Source organism: Peromyscus maniculatus, chromosome 3 (genome assembly GCF_049852395.1).
Source record: "Peromyscus maniculatus bairdii isolate BWxNUB_F1_BW_parent chromosome 3, HU_Pman_BW_mat_3.1, whole genome shotgun sequence".
NCBI lineage: Eukaryota > Metazoa > Chordata > Mammalia > Rodentia > Cricetidae > Peromyscus > Peromyscus maniculatus.
Window position 1 is genome coordinate 142,550,696 of NC_134854.1, and position 20,743 is coordinate 142,571,438.

General features: G+C 44.4%; 1 protein-coding gene across 2 annotated transcripts in view; it reads left to right on the plus strand.

Moving 5' to 3' along the window:
- The first annotated feature begins 2,323 nt into the window (after positions 1–2,323).
- Positions 2,324–20,743, plus strand: part of Ninj2 (ninjurin 2) — a 114,901-nt gene continuing 96,481 nt past the window's right edge. Inside the window, exon 1 of one of the 2 annotated variants that reach the window (XM_076567804.1) lies at positions 2,324–2,518. In XM_076567804.1, the coding sequence (XP_076423919.1) occupies positions 2,354–2,518 (165 nt within the window). In that variant the 5' untranslated portion in view covers positions 2,324–2,353. The remainder of the gene's footprint in view (positions 2,519–20,743) is intronic. The other variant, XM_015985882.3, reaches the window with a different exon arrangement.

Sequence of the window (20,743 nt, forward strand, 5' to 3'; positions counted from 1 at the left end):
CAGTCAGTGCTCTTAACCACTGAATCATCTCTCCAACCCCATTTTTTAAACTCTACAGTAAACAGCACGTTTTTATTTTATAATATATAAACATAAACATGAACACACACACACACACACACACACACACACACACACACACCACAGGAATTGTTTCTATCCTCCACTATGTGGATATCAAGGATCTAACTTGGGCTATTGGACTTGATTATAGAACCCAGTACCAATTGACCCATCTACCTTACTGGTCCAAGAGAATGTGTTTGATAGGTTTTATTGCTAAAGAGGACTTTCAATTTTTTTTTTATTTCTCCCTTTGAGTTATTATCCTAGAATTCCGCATAAGGTAGTAAGCCAGTTTAGAAAGGATTAGGAGATGTGGCCTTTTTGTGGGACGTATGTCACTGGGAGTGGAGTTTGAGGTTTTAAAAGCCCACACCAGGCTCAATCTCTCCTCCTCTCTCTCTCTCTGCATGTAGATAAAATGTAAGCTCTCATCTACTGCTCCAGCACCATGACCGTCAGCCTGCTGCCTGGTGCTGGAGCCGTCATGATGGCCATGCTCTGAAACTGTAATGTAAGCATGCCTCCAATGAAATGTTTTCTTTCTTTTATAAGGAAAAAAAAAAGATAGCGAGCCAAAGAAACAAGGGATGGACTTCACTTTCTCACTCTAGACTATGAGGGAAAGAAGAGGAAGGCAGAGGGCAGGAGAGCACCCATCAGGAGTGTGGTTGCCTCTCCTCTTTAAACCAAATGTGGGCCTTGTCTGAGTCTGGGTTTCTTGGGTTCAAATCTTGGGGCAACCTTGAGCACCTGCTCAGCCTCCTGTGCTTCTCTTTCTTCTTCTATAGATCAGTGGTAAGAATGGAAACCACCTTCCAGAATTATTATGAAAAGTAAGCGGTGTATGCTAAATGTTGAGGATAGTTCTTCTCACAGAGAGTAGTGAAATGTTTCCCAGAGGCCCATGTGTTGAAGGCTTGGTCATCAGGAGATGGTGCTATTGGGAGGTCGTGGAGGGGGAGCCAGTGGGAGGAAGTTAGGTTACTGTGGGGCTTGCCCTTGAGAGGGGGTGAATGGACTCCCTCTACAACACACGTTGGTGATTTTGGAGCGCTGCTGCAGGGCCTGCCAACCATGAACTAAAATCTCTGAACCCACATGCCAAAGGCTGATTGATTGCCCCAAGTATTTTGTCACAGTGACAGAAAGCTGACTGACACAGATGTAATTGTGGGAGGTAGGCGTGATGGGTAATCTTGTTGACTTGACTTGATAATCGTGCACCATCTAACCTGCTCACACAGAGTCTAAGACTGTGTAAGAGAAGTTAAGAAATTCTCTCTCTCTCTCTCTCTCTCTCTCTCTCTCTCTCTCTCTCTCTCTCTCTGTGTGTGTGTGTGTGTGTGTGTGTGTGTGTGTGTGTGTGTCTTCAATATGAGAGTGGTAAGAATAAACACAGGACTCTGCCCTACCCCGTTCCTACCTCCCGTTACCCTGAATGGAAATTCTCGCTGACAGCCCTCATCTGGCACATTCACAGACACTCCTACCACAGACAGCATCTTGAGTCTAAAACAGGTCTAGGAACAAGACAGAAGTGTTTTAGGTTCTAAGGTAAACAGGAAAAATAATCAGTTTCCAAAAAAAGGCTGGCTGTTGTAGCTCTCTTTTAGAAGTGGAGGAAATGCAGCTGGCTTCAGGAAAGGATCTGAAGGCACAGCCTTCCCCACGCTCTCTCACCTCGGTCTCCCTCTCACATCGGGAGAACAGTTGAAAGAATCAGTCTCTGTAAGAGCCCTATCTGTCCTGGAACTCTTTCTGTAGACCAGGCTGGCTTCGAACTCACAGAGATCCGCCTGGCTCTGCCTCCTGAGTGCCGGGATTAAAGGCGTGGGGGCCACCACCTCCCGGCTGGAATCAATCTATCGTGAAGCTGCATCACTTACCTTGTAGCTTTGCATCCTCCTGGGTAAGCTACTCCCTCCTCTCCCCCACTCTTAAGAATGGAGGGCACAAACAGCCATGATGAGAAATCCCTGAAACTTCCGTCTTGAGACTATGCTGAGGGCTACCCGACCCTTGTGACTGCAGACCCTATTCTGAACCACTAGTGAGAAGCACGAAGACTCCCTTAGAGCTACTCTCCAATTTCCTTGGCAAATATGCAGATTTACAAATAGTAAAGCTACTGCCTCAAAGCAGACGAGGTAACCTCAGATGGCCTGGCGGGGACTGGAAGGGGGACTCAAAAGGCCACCTATCGATATGCCACATGCAGGGCAGACACTTGCACACATGTGCGCCTCCCCCAGGGGCTGAGGCCAAGCCAAGCATCCCGCATCAGCGGATGAATAGCAGGTCTGTCTTGCAGCGGCCCTGTCTCCCACCCCAGAAAAGCTGCAGCCACAGACTGCCCAGCCGAAGAGCCCACGCAAACTCCAGGCACTCCGAGGGTGGGAAGAAGCCGGAGGGCAGCAAGATGGAGTCAGACCGAGAAGTCATCCACCTTCAAGTAAGTTCTGTCGGGAGCAAGGGAAGAGAAGCGCGGAGCCAGGAGAAGGGAACCTGGGCGTTTAGTCACTTGATAGGCACCCCCACCCCTGTTCTCTCTCGTCCTTACCCCGTTCGTTCTCTGAATGTTCCCCTGGCCTTTGCTCTTTAGCTCCATTTCACGCAGTTCCCTAGGGCTGGTTCCTCACATGTCTTTAGATATATGAAACGTGGATTATTTCAATTCCTCTTGGCTTCTGCTTCCCCTTGTCAGAGAGCTTCTTAGAGCTGTGTTATCAAAAAACGATTTCATATTCTGTGCACTGCTTCCCCCCAAACCCTGGGACAGTGGTTGCTACACCAGCGCTGCCCAGCTGTTCTCTAGGGACAAAGGAATACAAACTTGGAGTCTGAGAGAGAGACAGAGACAGAGACAGAGACACAGAGAGAGACAGTGAGATAGAGAGACACAGAGACAGAGAGAGAGGCAGGTTGGGAAAACCTAAACTTTTATGAGACCCGAGTTTCTCTACAAGGCTTTCTTGTGTGGGACAGACTGTCTCCTTCGGACGGCGGCGGCAGCAGCATAAGGTAGGCCACCATCTATTGGGGAGAGGCAGACAGGCGTCCTGCCCTCGGTGCCACAGGCTCGGAAGGCACTACAGGGAATGAATGGAAGGCTCTGGCAAGGCAGAGTGTCAACCAAGCAGAGCAGCATCAGCTCTAAGTTGCATGAGAACTTTTCCAAGAGTCAGACAATTAAAGAGCAGAAAAGGACTTTTTAAAAACAATTCTTTTTAGATTTATTTTTATGTTTCTGAGTATTGTGCCTGCATGTATGTATGTGCACCACATGCACACCTGGTACCTGTACAGCAGGAGAGAGTCTTGGATTTCCCGGAACAGGAATTACTGATGGTGATGACCACCATGTGGTTGCTGGGAACTGATGGGTGTGGAACCCAGGTCCTCTGCGAGAACAGCGAGTGCGTTTAACTGAGCCATCCCTCTAGGCCCCAGAAAAGGACTTTAACAATATATATATATATATATATATATATATATATATATATATATATATATATATATATATATATATATATATTTTTTTTTTTTTGCATCGGTGCTTTGCCTGCATGCATGTCTATATGAGGGTGTCAGATCTTGGAGTTACGGTTGTGAGCTGACATGTGGGTGCTGGGAGTTGAAGCCAGGTCCTGTGGAAGAGCAGTTAGTGATCTTAACTGCTGAGCTGTCTCTCCAGCCCCCTAGAAAAGGACTTTTAAGATTAAGAATTTTTTATGCCAAAACCTGATCTTCAGACTAAACACAAGCCGAGAAACTAGTGTACACTTGACTTGAGCTGGAGAGGTGGTCAGCTTCCTGCTCTTCTCCAAGACTTAAGTGTGGCATTTTGGGCACCCAGAGCCTCACACACTCTGCACACACTCAGCACACACTCTGCCACTGAGCTGCATCCTCAACCCTTCTACCTTCTGGATTCGTTTAGAGCAGGTTTAGGTCATTGCACACTTGTAAAGGCGGCCCAGGGAACTCCCATAGACTCCCCACCCTTGTAATGCGCAGACTCCAACATTATCATCTCCCCCACTAGAACGGATCCTCCATTATCCAAGTGTGCAGTTCACAGTGTGCATGAAGAAACGCAGTGGCTGGTTTCTACCACTCTAGGACCATTATTTCCCATCTCCACCTGTTCATCCTTCTCAAGCCCCGACAGTGACCAATCACGTGGTCTTTTCCAGTTTTGCTCTACCCAGACTGTCATGTGGTTGGTATTATACAAATTCGACTTTTCAAACTGTCTTCTCTCACTTAGTAATCTAATACTTCTCCATGCCTTGACAGCTTATTTCTTTGTTTGTATATGTATCTGAGAAAGTCCACATATGTGCGTGCTTGAGTGTGTGAACACACAGAGAGGTCAGAGGACAACCTATGATGTCATTCCTCAAGTGATAGTCACTTTTTTTATGAAGCAGGGTCTCTTACTGGCCTGGAATTCACCACGTGGGCTAGGCTGGCTGATTAGTGAGCCTCTGGGACCTGCCTGTCTCCCTGTCTCCACCTCCTCAGTGCTGGGATTCTAAGCACACATCACCATGCTCAGCTTTTTTTAAAAATTTTATTTATTTATTTACTTTATTTATTTATGGTCTTTCGAGACAGGGTTTCTCTGTGTAGCTTTGTGTCTTTCCTGAAACTCGCTTTGGAGACCAGGCTGGCCTTGAACTCACAGAGATCTGCCTACCTCTGCCTCCCAAGTGCTGGGATTAAAGGCGTGTGCCACCACCGCCCGGCTTTAGCTTTTTTTTTAAGTGAATTCTGGGGATTGAACTCAGATCTTTGTGCCTACAAGGCAAGCACTTTACCAGCTGAGCCGTTTCTCAACCCCAGCATATTTCTTTTCAGGACTGATGAACAGTCCAATGCCTGGGTTTACTAGTTTATTCCTCTCCTTTTCTTTTCTTGGCCTTTCCATTGTTTTTTTTTCCGTTCCCCTTCCCTTTAGCAGCCGCCCACCCCCATCTTTTCCTTTCTACATAGCCCAGGCTGCCCTTAAACTTTTGGCAGTCCTTCTGCGTAGGCCTCTAAGCGTGGACCACTATGAACAGCAATTTATTTACTTTTAGACATTTTCATCAGCATATACTAATTGTACAAAATAATGAGTTTCACTATGAGATTACTATATGTGTGTATAGTATATTTTGATCATATTCACTCTTATTGATTTCTATGTTATTGTCGCCCCCCCCGTACACACACTTGCACACATGCACACACTCACACACGCACACACACACACACACACACACACTTACATACATGCACACACACTCACACATACACTGGTTCCCTTCCTCTTTCCAAACACAGTTGACTGTATATCTACTTGCAGACTCTGTACCGTCCCACTGATCTATTCTTTTGCCAATAGCATATTGTCTTGATCTGTATAGATTTATAGTGCCTTGTGAGTTTGGGTCATATCAGTCTCCTCCTTGTTTTCTTTGAACACTGTATTATTATTCGCTGTTCTAGATTTGGGTGTTTGCCTCTGCATATACACACTGCCGAGTCATTTTGCAGATACCCAAAAATTTATTTTGATTGGGATTGTTGTGAATCTGTAGATCAAACCGAGCAGAACTGACATCTTGGTAACAATGGACCTGTCTTCCTGCGTTCACTCTGCTGTCCATTGGCTGGACACAGTGGCCAATAACCAAGATCAGTCTGGGGTAAAAAGATGCAGCCTGCTTACCTCAAAGACAAAGCAAAGGCTATGACTCTAGCTCAGTGGTCATGCTTTGTCTAGTGTGGGTGAGGCCCTGAGTTCAATGGCCTTGTTGATTTCTGCTCTGTACTTTTTTATTATTCATTTTTTCAGCTTACCTTCATTTAATTGTTCTTTTTTTTTTTTTCTATTTAACTGGGGAGTTTGTTGTTTGCTTGCTTGCTTTGTTGTTGTTCAGAAAAGGTCTCATAGCTTAATCAGTTTTCAGTCTCATGTAGCTCAGGCTGGCCTTGAACTCTTGATCGTCCTGGTTCCTAAATATTTGTTTGTTTGTTTGTGTGTGTGTGTGTGTGTGTGTGTATTTATGCATGTGCATGTGAGTATGTGTGTATGCATGTGCATGTGAGTATGTGTGTCTGCGTGTGTGAGTGTGTGTATATGCATGTGTGTATGTATGTGCATGTGAGTATGTGTGTGTGTGCATGTGTATATAAGTGTATGAGTGTGTGAGTGTGTGTGTGTGTGTGTGTGTGTGTGTGTGTGTGTGTGTGTGTGTGTGTGTGTGTTTGGACAGGGTCTTGCTGTGTAGCCCAAGATTCCCTTGAATTTCCTGTCTTTCCATATCAGCTTCCCACAGGCTTTAAGGAGTCTATTGCCATGTATCACTTGCTCTTTTCCTATTTTCCTAATTTAGATGCATAGATTACTGGTTCTAGATGTTTCTTCTTTTCCAGTATCCACATTGAGTGCTCTGAATTTCCCTTTGAACACTGATTTTGCTGCATCCCATAAATTGTGTCTTCCTTTTCATTTAGTTCAAAATATTTTCAATTTCTCTTGGAAGGTCCTTAGTTACATGGATTACCTAAATGTATGCTGTTTAATCTCCATAATTTGTGGGTTTTCCAGTTACATTTCTGTAATTGCTTTCTGGTCAATTTTCACTTTGGTCTAGCAACAGACATCACATGATTTCTATTTTCTTTTTAAGACAGGGTCTCTCTACATAGCTCTGGCTGTCCTGGAACTCACTATGTAGACCAGGCTGGCTTTGAACTCACAGAGATCCTCTTGCCTCTGCCTCCTGAGAACTGGGACTAAAGGCATGTGCCATGATGCCCAGCTCATGATTTCTATTTTCAAATATTTATTAAGGTATGTTTTGTGGCACTGAATGCTCCAAGTGAGCCTGAGCAGAGTACGTAATTCTATTGTTGTGATGAAGGCATCTGTAGATATCAGTTATATCCAGCTGCTGCTGCTGCTGCGGCTGGTAGTGGATTTAACTACACCCTTACCTATTTTCAGCTGCCTGCTGATCATGCCCATTCCTGAAAGAGGGGCTCTCGGATCTCCACCTATAATAAGAGTGTGGCATCTACTTTCCCTTCAATTTCTATGAGTTTTTGCATCACATAGTTTGATGCATACACATGAAGGACTGTCATATCCACTGGGCCTGGAGGCATAGGTCTACTCAGGAAAATGAAGTAGGTGCCATTTCTCAGGCCGTCTGCCTTGGTTTTGACATAAGGTCTCCCACTGGTCTGCGGCTCACCATGTTGGCTAGGGTGGCTGACCCCAAGGATATGCCTGTTTTTTCCTCTCCAATGCTGGACAATAAGTTGCAACTGCCCCCAGATTTTTAAAGTGGTTTCTGGGAATTCAACTCCATACCCCATCTTTGCACAGCAAGCACTTTTCCAGCTAAGCTACCACCCAAGCCCCGTCTCTGTCTTTTAATTGATGCATTTAGACTGTTTGACATTTAAAGTGATTTTTAAACACTGACTTATTTACTCAGTGTGTGAGTGTGTGTGTACCCGAGTGTATGCACATATACAACGTGTGTACATCATGTGAGTATGATGCCTGAGGGGCCGTAAAAGGATATCAGCTCCCCTAGAACTGGAGTTACAGGCAGCTGTGAGCAGCCTAACATGGGTGCTGGGAATTGAACCCAGGTCTTTTGGAAGAGCACGAAGTGCTCATAACCATTGAGCCATCTCTCTAGCCCCTGTGGGTTTTTTTTTATGTAGTTAGATTAATATATATTGCATTTATTACAGTCTTCTATTTTTTGACTTGTTCCTTGTTCACATTTTTGTCTTTATCTCTTTTCTTATCTTCATGGGTTCTTGGTATGTTTTTTTCATTTTGATACAGGGTCTCATGTAGCCCAGGCTGGCCTTTACAGATGAGGATGACCTTTTGCCTCCATCTCCAAGCACTGATGATATAGACGTGAACAACTGCATTAGTTACTTTTCTGTTGGCTATGATTAAACACCATGACCAAGGCAACTTACAGGAGGAAGGGCTTGCTTGGGCTTTACAGTCCCAGAGGGATGAGTCCCTCATACAGCAGGCAGGCACTGGGGCTGGACCTGGAAGCTAAGAGCTGACATCTTGACATGTAAACAGGGAGCAAGGAGAATGAATTGGGAATGGCATGAGTCTTTGAAACTTCAAAGCCCTCCCCTAGGGACAAACTTCCTCCAACAAGGCCACACCTCCTAAGTTTCCCCAAACATTACCAACAACTGGAGACCAAGCTTTAAATTTCTAAGATTATGAATGACTTTGCATTTAAACAACCACAACCACTTTATGGATTTTTGGTTTGTTTATTTGTTTGTTGATTGTCTGTTCGTTGGCTTTTTGTTTGTTTGTTTATTTGCTTTTGAGACAGGGTCCCTCTGCCTAGCCCTTGCCTGTCCTGGAACTCACTATGTAGACCACGTTGGCCTTAAACCCACAGAGATCCACCTGCCTCTGCTCCCTAGTGCTGAGATCAAAGGCACGTGACACCATGACTTTGTGGTTTTAACTGAGCAATTTCTATGACTCCATTTTGCCTTCCTTTTTTCTAATTACCTTTTCTCCAGAGGTCATCTCAGATCGGTAATACATTCACAAGTAATCCGTGTGTACTTCCAAAGAACTCTGACACTTCGTAGCTATCACCGGTGCTCTGTAACACAAATCCCAGCTCCTCTCTCACTGTTTGTCTTTGCTCTCAGCCCTTTACCACCCTGCAACCATCCGCGTGACATGTACATACACGTGTGTAATCTACGTGACATGTACATACACGTGTGTAATCAAGTGTATTGTTGTCATTATCTGTTAGCTCAATGAAAACAAGAAAAGTAACCATATTGTTCACAGCAAACATACAAATTTTCATTTTTTGTTTGTTTGGTTTTTTTTTTGTTGTTGTTTTGGTTTGGTTTTTCGAGACAGGGTTTCTCTGTGCAGCTTTGTGCCTTTCCTGGAACTCACTTGGTAGCCCAGGCTGGCCTCGAACTCACACAGATCCGCCTGGCTCTGCCTCCCGAGTGCTGGGATTAAAGGTGTGCGCCACCACCGCCCTGCTCAAATTTTCATTTCTAAACTGAGAAAGATAATAAAAATGAAAGATCATTTTACCTTTATTCTTTGGAATTATTAAATTTGTTTATGTATTTGTTTTTCTTCCCATTATGCTGGGGACTAGACCCCAGGACCTCATACAAGCTAGCAAGAGCCGAGCAGTGGTGGCGCACACCTTTAATCCCAGCACTCGGGAGGCTGACGCAGATGGATCTCTGTGACTTTGAGGCCAGCCTGGTCTACACAGTGAGATCCAGGAAAGGTGCAAAACTACACAGAGGAACCCTGTCTCGAAACCTCCCCCCCCAAAAAAACAAAACAAAACAAAAAAAAAAACCAAACCAAGCTAAGCAAGTACTGTACCTCTGAGTTACACCCTCAGGCCCTCTGCTTTCTCTCAGGTGTGAGCCTGTTTTACTTTCTCTTTTTCTAAATTACTTTTAACATTGTTTGAAGTCAAGTCTACTGCAACAAATGTCCTCAGTTTTGTTTCTCTGAGGTGTCTTTTTTTCTCTCCCTTTCTTTCCTTCCTTTTTCTTTTCTCTTCTTTTCTCTCTTTTTGCCAGTTCTGGAGACTGAACTCAGGGCCTTGCATATGCTAGCCAAGTACTCTATCAGTGAGCCACACCCCTCTTGACTCCACCTCTTTCTGTATATAAACTCTTCCTCAAACTGTTGCACTGTTTAAGATATCCTTCTCCAAAGAGATCACAAAAATGAGGACGTTCAGAAGTGTTTAGCATATTCTCCAGGAGGTAAACCGTCTTACATTAGTTTGTATGAGATTCAGCAACAAGAAGGTATTTCTGTACAGACTCATCAGCTGATTCAGACTTGCTTTCTGCTGACACTGTGCGGAACACCCAGGACGGTTTATTGCTCGGGAACCTGCTTCCTCGTGTTTTTAGTAATTGACTGGTAATCAGCGTCTTGACTCTTGGCTGCTATGAACTGTTTCATCACAAGATTTATCTTGTTCATGGTGTGGCAGCAAAGCTGAGAATGTGCTTTACTGTCTATATTCTGTCTTGCTTCTCCACTGTGTCCTTTTTTCTTTTCTTTTCCTTTTTCTTTTTTTAAAGTTTAAGGTCTCATGCATCCCAAGCTAGTGTAGAACTCACGATGTAGCTGATGATGATCTTGAACCTCTGACTCCCTCCTCTACTTCCTGAGCAGTAGGACTACAGGTGAGCACCACCAGAACCATTTTAATGGGGTGCTGGAGAATGGAACCTGGGGTTTTGTGCATGCTAGACAAGCATTCTACCAACTGAACTGTAGCTGAAGTTTTCCTGTGTCCCACCCGGCCCATGGTCAGGACAAATCTCTCTCATCCGCCAGTCCTGCAGCTGCTTGGACCCCAGTAAACACACAGAAACCTACACTACTTATAAACTGTATGGCCGTGGCAGGCTTCTTGCTATCTAGTTCTTTATCTGAAATTAATCCATTTCTATAAATCTGTACCTTGCCACGCGGCTCATGGCTTACTGGTACCTTTACATCTTACTTCTCGTGGCGGCAGCGGCTGGCAGCATCTCCTGACTCAGCCTTCCTCTTCCCAGAATTCTCCTCTCTCTTTGTCCTGCCTATACTTCCTGCCTGGTTACTAGCCAATCAATACTTTATTTATTAACCAATCAGAGAAACACATTCACAGCATACAGAAAGACATCCCCAGCACTATATGTCTAACACAGCCGCTGTGTGTGTGTGTGTGTGTGTGTGTTGTTTTTTTTTTCTTATAATCACACTGGGTAATTATTGAGCAATGAAAATGAAGGACAGCAGTAGCATGCAACAACATAGACAAACCTTAGTAATATTGATTAAAAATAGGCAAGTCAGACTGAGGAAATGGTTCAGTAGGTAAAAGTGCTAGCCATACAAGTCTGGTGACCCAAGTTCAGTACCTAGTACCCCAGCTCTCTGGTGGAGACAAGCCACTGTGTTCTTAAAGGCATGTCTGCAAGTTGTTAATACTATTCCTCCACTGAAGTAATTTCTTTTTCTGTTCTCGATAACAAACCACACATCTCAGATTAGCTGTCATTTGCATATTTAGAGAGTGTTCTTCCTCACACATCTTTTTTGTTGTTGTTGTTTGTTTTTTCAAGACAAGGTTTGACTGTGTAACCCTGGCTATCCTGGGCCTCACTCTGTAGCCAAGGATAGCCACAATCTCACAGAGATCCTCCTGAGTGCTGGGATTAAAGTTGTGAGCCACCACCGCCCAGTTTAATCTTTTTATTTTTAAAGTTTATTTAGTTACTTTATGTGTATGAGTGTTTTGCCTACATGCATGTGTACCACATGTGTGTGCTTGATGCCCAGGGTTCAGAAGAGAGCATCAAGTTCCCTGTAACTGGAATTATAGACAGATGGTTGTGAGCCACCATGTGGGTGCTGGGAACTGAACCCCAGTTCTCTGCAAAAGCAACAAGAGCTCTTAACCACTGACCATCTCTCCAGCCTCCATCCTGTATCATAGTTAGCTGGTGTGGTTTATGGGAGAAGACCTCTGTCTTAAACAGCTGATATTGATGGCTGGCTTCTCTAGATCCTGCTTCAACAGTGAGTCTGAGTTTCTTCAAGGCTCTAGAAAATGCCCCCACCACCACCACCTTAACTTATTACTTCCTTCACCTTAGTGTTCCTCTAAGCCCATGTCAAGGTGTCTGGTTTCCTCACTAAACTTCAATTTCTTGTGCCTGTTAATTCTTCCCCTTGGGGGTGTTTCCTGGTTCTTTTTCAACCAGCTTCAGTAATCTTGCCCTCTCTTCTTACACATTGTCTTCTGCAGTCATTTGATCTTGAGGGCACTCCCCACCAGGAAAACTTTCACACAACAGTATAGCCTCCTTCTTCACACAGAAGCTTGCCATTCCAGTTTCTATGGCTGGTTTTTTTCTTCCCTGGGGAAGCTGGTTGGTTGTATCTAATTCCTTCAACAAGTTGTGGTTGTTAACTCTAAATAGTTGGCTTGTTTCTCAGGACACGCAATTTTGGTAATGCAGTGTGCCTGTTTGTTTTCTTGTATAGTTTTTTCTTCTGCACTTCCAATTTTTTTTTTTTTGCTTGTCTTTCAGTGACTATGGATACTTCGTGTTTCTCAGTCATTTGAAGCTTAACTCATATTGTGATCATTCAGTGTGCCCTTCAGTGTTGGTGTGAAGTTGACTTATATGTTTGTTTCTTTTTCTAAGTTTATGTTTTATTATTGTATGTGCAAGCATGCATGATGTATGTACATGTGTACCATGGTGTATGTGTGGAGGCCAGAGGACAGCTCTGGGGAGGTGGTTTCCTCTTCGCCTTTACCTGGGTGACAGGGATTGAACTCTGGTGGCTGAGCTTTTGAGGCACGTACCTTGACCTACTGAGCCATCTTGATGGCCTTACCCTTTCATTTCAACAGGTGTGCCTGTATACCACAGTGCAAATATGGAAGCCAGAGGACAACCTTCAGGAATCACTTCTCTTTCATCTGTGCTTCTCAGGGATGGAACTCAGGTCATCAGGCCTGTTGGCAAGAACCTCTACTCCCTCCCCCCCCCCCCCCCCCCCCCCGCCCCAACGATCTCACTGGTGCCCTCTGAGCACTTTAAACATTTCACTGCCCTGTTTTCTTTTGGGTGTCCTTATCTTTAACTCTCTCGCTGAAGCTTTCTTTAAATCCTGCCTAGAATTCTCTGCACTTCCTGGCCCTGCTATTCATTAGCATTGGAGATCCAGTCAAGAAGACTCTTCACTCATCTTCGTCTTGAATGTCTTCTGCCCCTTTCTTCCTCCTCAGATCTCCATCCACATCTGCTGCAGTTGCTGCACAGACTTTAAATATTCTCTTGCTTGTCTGTTTTGGTTCGACGCTTTCAGTTTGAAGGGTTTCTGTGGACACGTCCTCAAACGCAGATTTTTTTCCACAGCCCTGACACGTGCAGAGAAACCCATCAAAGGTGGTCTGTGTTTCTGTTCCTGGGCTTGAAATCTCTAGGATTTCTTCTTGGTTCTTCTTTATATTTATTTGTCTTATTTTTTAAAGTGTGTGTGTGTGTGTGTGTGTGTGTGTGTGTGTGTGTGTGTGTGTGTGTTGATGCCCACAGAGACCGGAAGTGGCAGGATCTCCTTGGAGCTGGAGTCACAGGCAGATGTATACCAATGGCATGGGTGTGAGGAATCTAACTTGGGTCTTTTGCTGGAGTAGTAAACACTCTTAGCTACTGAGTCATTTCTCTAGCCCTGACTTCTTTGTGACTCTTATTTTTATTTTTGTACTTTTTATTTTTCTTCATTTTTTTGAGACAAGGTCTCTCTATGTATTCCTGGGTGTCCTGGAACTTGCTAGGAGAAGTGACTCCTAAACTAGTCTGGCCTTGAACTCACAGAGATCCCCCTGCCTCTAACTCCCAAGTGCTGGGATTAAATGTGTGAGCTACCTTGTCCACTGGTTCTTATTTTTGTACATTTGTTTATTCCCCCACCCCACCCCGTGTGTGTGTGTGTGTGTGTGTGTGTGTGTGTGTGTGTGTGTGTGTGTGTGTTGGGGAGCATTTGTGTCATGGTGTACATGTGGAGGTCAGAGGACAACTTTGGGGAGTCAGCTCTCTCCTTTCACCTTTACGTGGGCTCGGGGGATCGAACTCAAGTCCATTAGGCTCTCATGGTAAATGTTTTACTACTGAGCCGTCTCTCCAGCCTTTCTTTTTGGTTCTTTCTTGAGGTTTCCTTTTGTAGATTTTCACTTTATGCGATCTTGATTGACTAGTGTTCTTTTGTCTCATTTAGTAAGACACTGTCTCCAAGTGTCCCATGTTTATGTCTTTACTTTCCTTTTTGGTGCTGGGGATGGAACCCGGGACCTTGAACATGCTAGGCTAGCACGTTGTGAGCCACAACCCCAGCCCCTTCTTGGATTCCTACCTCTCAGCTTTATTTACAATCTGTCTTTGCTTGCTTTCTGTGTACTTTTGGGTCCTTTGCACATCTCAGAGGTTTAAATTTATTTGTTTGTTTGTTTGTTTAATGTGCATGGGTGTTTTGTCTGTATGTATGTCTGTATGAGAGTGTCGAGCTCCTGGAACTGGAGTTACAGACAGCTGTGAGCTGCCATGTGGGTGCTGGGAATTGAACCCAGGTCCTCTGGAAGAGCAGTTAGGACTCTTAACTACTGAACCCTCTCTCCATCCCCTAGAGGTTTAAATTCTTGATCAGGTAAGTTTAGCGCCCCTGCCATGTCTTATTCTAGTGTCTTGGTCTTGGTCAATCTTTTCATCTCTTCAAACTGTGCCTTTAAGAAACTCTTGATATGTAGATACCATGTATCAGGCAAAAAGAACACTGTAAGTAGTTGTGGTGAGGTTCTCTGTAGGGTGTTGGGGGCTTGATGGTCCTATCATCAGGTCTCAGTGCTTTCCTGAGCTCGTGCCTCAGGAGTGAACCTCAGAAGTGCTTTTCAATCCTCCCATCCCCGACTTCTGAGGTGGGACAAGATGGCCATCATGGGCTCCAGTGCGTGTTTCCCTTCCCTCAGGTCAGCTAGGCTGGCATCAGAAGCTTAGGCTGTGGTTAATAACTTCTCTTGAGAGCAGACCTTATGTAAAGGAACACATCCGCTGTTATTTCAGAATGGTCCTGTTCCTGTTCCCTCTGCAGGAGACTGTCTTACAGTATTCACTGTGGGTACTTAGTGTGGCTCCTAGAGGTAAAACGCACAAAGCCTTCCCCTCGCCCCCCTCCAGGACTGGGCTCCTGGTGGTGTAACTCTGAGATGTGTCCCCTCTGCCTCCAGCGGCTGCACCTGCTGTGGTAAGGTCCTCCTGCCTCAGAGTCTGCTCTGCTTTGCTGTGTCCATCTGCCTGTGGATCCCATTCCCATTTTCTCACCTCTCTTTCAGAGAGAATAGCGACTTCAGTCATGTAACTACTGCTTGTCCCACCACACTGGTATCTCCCAAGCTTCTGACCCACAGAACCGGAACCACTGGAGTCTCCTCTGGAAGTGTTTTCAAATGGGAGCTCCGGAAAATAAGCTGGGGAGTATGCAGAGACTGAAATGTGCCAGGCGATGGTGGTGCACACCTTTAATCCCAGCGCTCAGGAGGCAGAGGCAGCTGGATCTCTGAGTTTGAGGCCAGCCTGGTCTACAGAGTGAGTTCCAGGACAGCCAGGGCTACACAGAGAAACCTTGACTCAAAAAATTACAAAAAGAGAGACCGAAACGTTTCTAGGTTCAGCCTAAGAAAATAATTGTTGCTCAGAAATGCAAGGATGTTCATTGAGATTTATAGGGGTAAATAAATGGCTAAATATAGGTTGCTGCAGCTATGAGTAGATATATAAAAAATATTTTTGAAGAATATGTAAAGGAATACTGTCCTAGTTAGCCTTCTGTTGCTGTGGTAAACACCATGACCAAAGCAACTTGAGGAAGGACAGGCTTTGTTTTAACTTACAGCCTACAGTCCATGGTTGAGAAATACCAAAGCAGGGACTCAAGACAGGAGCCTGAGGCAGAGACCACAGAGGAGCACCCAGCCTCACACTTGGCTACCATTCTTTTTTTTTTTCTTTTTCTTTCTCTTTCTGGTTTTTTGAGACAGGGTTTCTCTGTGTAGCCCTGGCTGTCTTGGAACTCTCTTTGTAGATCAGGCTGACCTCGAACACACAGAGATTCGCCTGCCTCTGCCTCCCAAGTGCTGGGATTAAAGGCGTGCACCACCACTGCCCAGTTTAGCTACCTTTCTTATCCAACCCAAGACCACAGTGGACTGGGCCCTCCCACATCATCAACAGTCAAGAAAATGCCTCACAGGCATGCATGCCCACAGGCCAATTCAACAGAGACAACTTTTAGTTGCTGGTTCCTCTTCTTACACATCAAGTTAACAACCAAGATTACCCATCACAAATACCAAAAGACTAACTGCACATTAAAGGGTTGGTGGGGAGGACTTAGAACTAGATAAACATTTGATCTTGAATGCCCTCAAAACTCATGTAGAATAAATATGCAAGTTTTACTATTGGCAGGAAACATAACAAAATGTTTACTGGTTATTTCTGGACTGTGGGTTTATGAATGACTCACTTTCTTCTTTTATTTTCCTTTTTACTTTTTATTTCCTTTGCAAATTTTCTACCAACACATGATTATACTTAGAATAGAGGGGAAAAAATGTAGTTTAAAAAGGGTTAGAAAAGCATAGACAAATCAGTAGATTTCTGAATATGGGCCATAGTAAATATACATATATGCACATACAAATACATATATTCTGTCTCTGATAACCATAGAAAATAATCAGTTGACTAATCTTGTGTATGAGTGTGCATCTCCTTTTCAGTGGCTGTCCCACTTTTTAAAAGTTTTATATAGCACTTTTGCATGTCTGTGTGGTGTGGTGTGTGTGTGTGTGTGTGTGTGTGTGTGTGTATACATATATATATATATATATATATATATATATATGGAGGCCAGAGGATGATGCTGTGTGTCTTCTTCACTTTCTCTCCACTTTATTTTTTTTAAGATTTTATTTTTATTTTAAATTGTGTGTGTGTGAAGATTTTAAATTGTGTCTGTGTGCATGTGGATTTGTATATATGTGTGCAAATGCCCACAGAGGCCAGAGTATCAGATCTCCTGGAGCTGGAGTTACAGGTGACTGTAGCTGCTTTACATGTGTTCTGGGAACTGAATTCAGGTCCTCTGGAAGAGCAGCAAGTGCTTTTAATCCTGAGCCATCTCTAGGCCCTTCCACCTTATTGTTTGATGCAGGATCTCCCACTAAACCCAGAACTTACCTCTTTGGCTAGACTGGCTATCTAGCAAGTCTCAGGGATCCTCCTGCCCCAGCCTCTCCATTACTGGGATTACAATCATGCACCGGTGTACTCAGCCTTTCTTCCATTGAACCCAGGACCTCAGGCCTGTGTGGCAATCACTTTACTAAATAACCCCATCTCTCCAGCTTACAACTCATTTACATACATATATTCGAGTATGTTCAATGAACAGACTTTTAGTATGCAACATAAGTCTGCAAATCACTGAGTTTCTTCTACATAGCACCTACAGAGGGTCCACATCATACTCAAGTAATAAGCCGTGAGTTGGTTGACACCTTATTTTAGTTCAGGCTTAGACTTTACACTGCTAGTAACTTCTCTTTTACAAACACCTAAAGAAAAGTCACTTGTGGGGGATGATGACTAATAGATATATGGATGGATAAATCATGATGATCCTTGAGGACTCAATGGTGTACATACATAGACAGACAAACAAGATTAGATTGCACCCTACACAGAAGGATTTGAGATGGATTATTGTAAAAGGCAGACACCGAGTGAACTTTGAAGGACAAGCATAACTTTGAATAGGGCCAGTGTGTTCTGTGGTAAGAACTGTGAGCAAAAGCTGGGGGTAGGAAAACAAGGGACGTATCTGAAGAAGAATGAGTGGCCAGCAATTTGTGTAGAGTTGCAGACTATAAGTGAATGGAGGAGAAGTGGGTGGAAATATTATAAAGTCAGTTGAGGGGCTAGAGAAATGACTCAGAAGCTAAGAGCATGTACTGATTTTACAGAGGACCAGAGTTCTCAGCATCCACGTCAGATGGCTCATAAATACCTATAAACCAGCTGCAGGGGATCCTATGTCTCTGGCCTCTCTGAGCACCCACACTCATGTGTGCATACTCATGTGCATGCACACATACAGTTTTATTTTATTTTATTATTTTATTTTTATTTGTTTTGTTTGTTTGTTTGTTTGAAACTCACTCTATAGACTAGACTGGTCTCAAAACTCAAAGATCCACCTGCCTCTGCCTCCCAAGTGCTAGGATTAAAGGTGTATGCCACTACCACCTGTCTACAATTAAAAAACAACAAGAACAAAAAGCTGGTTGGAGGGCTGGAGAGGTGGCTCAGAGGTTAGGAGCACTGGCTGTTCTTCCAGAGGTCCTGAGTTCAATTCCCAGCAACCACATGGTGGCTCATAACCATCTGTAATGAGATCTGGTGCCCTCTCTGGCCTGCAGGGGTATAGGCAGGCAGAACACTTGTATGTGTAATTAAAAAAAAAAAAAAAAGCTGGTTGGAAACAATCTTTGAAGACCCAATTTGGTGTCCTGGACTAAATACTTCTCCAGGTGCTGTGTGGGGATCTGGACAGGGGAGTGGGTTAGGCTGGGGAAGACATAGGCAGCTTTTGTTCTTCGTACATCCCTTCCAGGACCTCTACCTGACAGCCGGGGTGCATCTGTGGAGCAAAGACCAGCAGTCACCAGGCTCACTACTTCATCCCCAGTGAAGTAGTCTGGTAGGTCAGAGCCCTTGCCTTATAGAAGAGAAAACTGAGGTCTAGGGGTGTGAAGTCCACAGGGTCTTGCTGTCTTTCTCAGGTGGTTTCAGACACGTCACCCTCATAACTAGGCCTCTGAGTGTTGATAGGCTTGTGCTACCACACTTGACCTGAGAGGCAGGATGCTTGACTGGGCTGTAGAGTTCTCACAAGTGCTCTGTTGGCCACAGCACTAGGCGGGGTCTCTCTGAAACAGGAAACAAACCAACTTGATAAAATGATGTCTTATCTACTTACTTTTTTGGGGTGCTTGGGATCGAACCCAGAGCTTTATGTAAATGAAGTACAAGTTCTAGACCGGAGCCACATGGCAGCCCGGATACTCAATTTGCCATGGACAATGAAAAGCCCTTTCAAATCCACATGTGGTCTGATTCCCTGTCTTAGTTAGGGTTTCTATTGCTAGGATGAAACACCATGACCAAGAGCGATTTGGAAAGGAAAGGATTTATTTCACTTATACTTCCATATTGCAGTTTATCATCAAAGACAGTCGGAACAGGAACTCAGGAACTCAAACAGGGCAGGAACCTGGAGGCAGGAGCTGATTTAGAGGCCATAGAGGGGTGCTGCTTACTGACTTGCTCCTCATGGCTTGCTCAGCCTGCCTTTTTTGTTTCTTTGTTTTTTTTTTTTTTTTTTTTTTTTTTTTTTTTTTTTGTTGTTGTTGTTGTTGTTGTTTTGAGACAGGGTTTTTCTGTGTATCTCTCACTGTCCAGGAACTCACTCTGTAGACCAGGCTGGCCTCCAACTCAGAGATCTGCCTGCCTCTGCCTCCCGGAGTGCTGTGATTAAGGATGTGAGCCACCATGGGGCCTCTTAGACTGCTTTCTTATAGCACTCAGGATGGCCAGGCAAGGGGTGGCCCCACATACAATAGGCTGAGCCCTCCCATATCAATCACCAATGACAAAAATATACTACATGCTTGCCTACAGCCGATTTTATAAGAGGCATTTTCTCAATTGAAGTTCCGTCCTCTCAGGTTGTGTCAGTTGAAATAGCCGGTACACTCCTGCGAAGGGATTGAACTGAAACTCTGCACGCTCTCAGGGCTGGAAAGTGGTAGGCTGGGACTCAAACCTAAGTTTTCTCTTGCCATACATGGTAGCTGGCCAGCACCATCCTTTCGTGTAGGGATTGTTAGAAATGTCTAACCAGGTGCCAGATGCATATTCCTTTAATTCCAACACTCCAGAGGCAGAGGCAGGCAGGTTCAAGGCCAGCCTGGTCTACATAGAGAGTTCCAGGACAGCCAGAACTATGCTGTGAGACACTGTCTTAAAGAAGAGGAGGAAAAAAGAAGAGGAAAAAGAAGAAGAAATGTCAAACCAGAAACCTTAGGAATGCATTCTAGGCTTTGAACCCCCTCATGGAGATTTTTGCTTTCCCAAGGTTTCCATAGCCCTAGACCAATCATGATCTGAAAATATTAAATGGAATATTCCAGAGGTTAACAATCCATAGGTTTTTGATTGTGCCCCTTTCTGAGATGCATGAAATCTCCCACTGTCCTACCTGGGATGTCAATCATCCAGTCGCCGCTTTGTTCCCATGCCCCTTCTGCCATCCTACCCACCCACTGGTTCCTAAGCACCGTGTTGGTTACCACAGTGCTGTGATGATTGTGTTCAAGGGACCAGTGTTTCACAGAACAGGAGGATCAAGAGTTCAAGACCAGCCTGGGGTACAGAATAGCAAGACTCTGTGACATGAATTTCTAAACGGTCTTATTAATAAAAAAAAAAAAAAAAAAAAAAAACAAACCCAGAGCCAGATATTGGGATGAAAGCTAAAAGATCAGAGAAACAGAACAAGCCAGCCACAAGTTCTTACCTCTACAAAGTCCTCAGCCTCAAGAGAGTGAAGTCCTGTTTCCTCGCACCTTATATACCGTTCTCTGCCCTGCCATCTTACTTCCTGGGATTAAAGGCGTGTGTGCTTCCCAAGCAAAGACATGAGATCTCAAGAGTTGGGATTAAAGGTGTGTGCCACCATGCCTGGCTCTGTTCCTAGTGTGGCCTTGAACTCACAGAGATCCAGATCTGTCTCCTGAGTAATAGGATTAAGGGTGTGTGCCATCACTGTCTGGCTTCTATGTCTAATCTAGTGGCTGGCTCTTTCCTCTGATCCCCAGATAAGTTTTATTGGGGTACACAATATATCACCACAAGACTCTCTCAATCACCCCCCACAACACACATGTGAGAGCAAAAATAAAGGCAGGTGAGGTGGTACCAACCT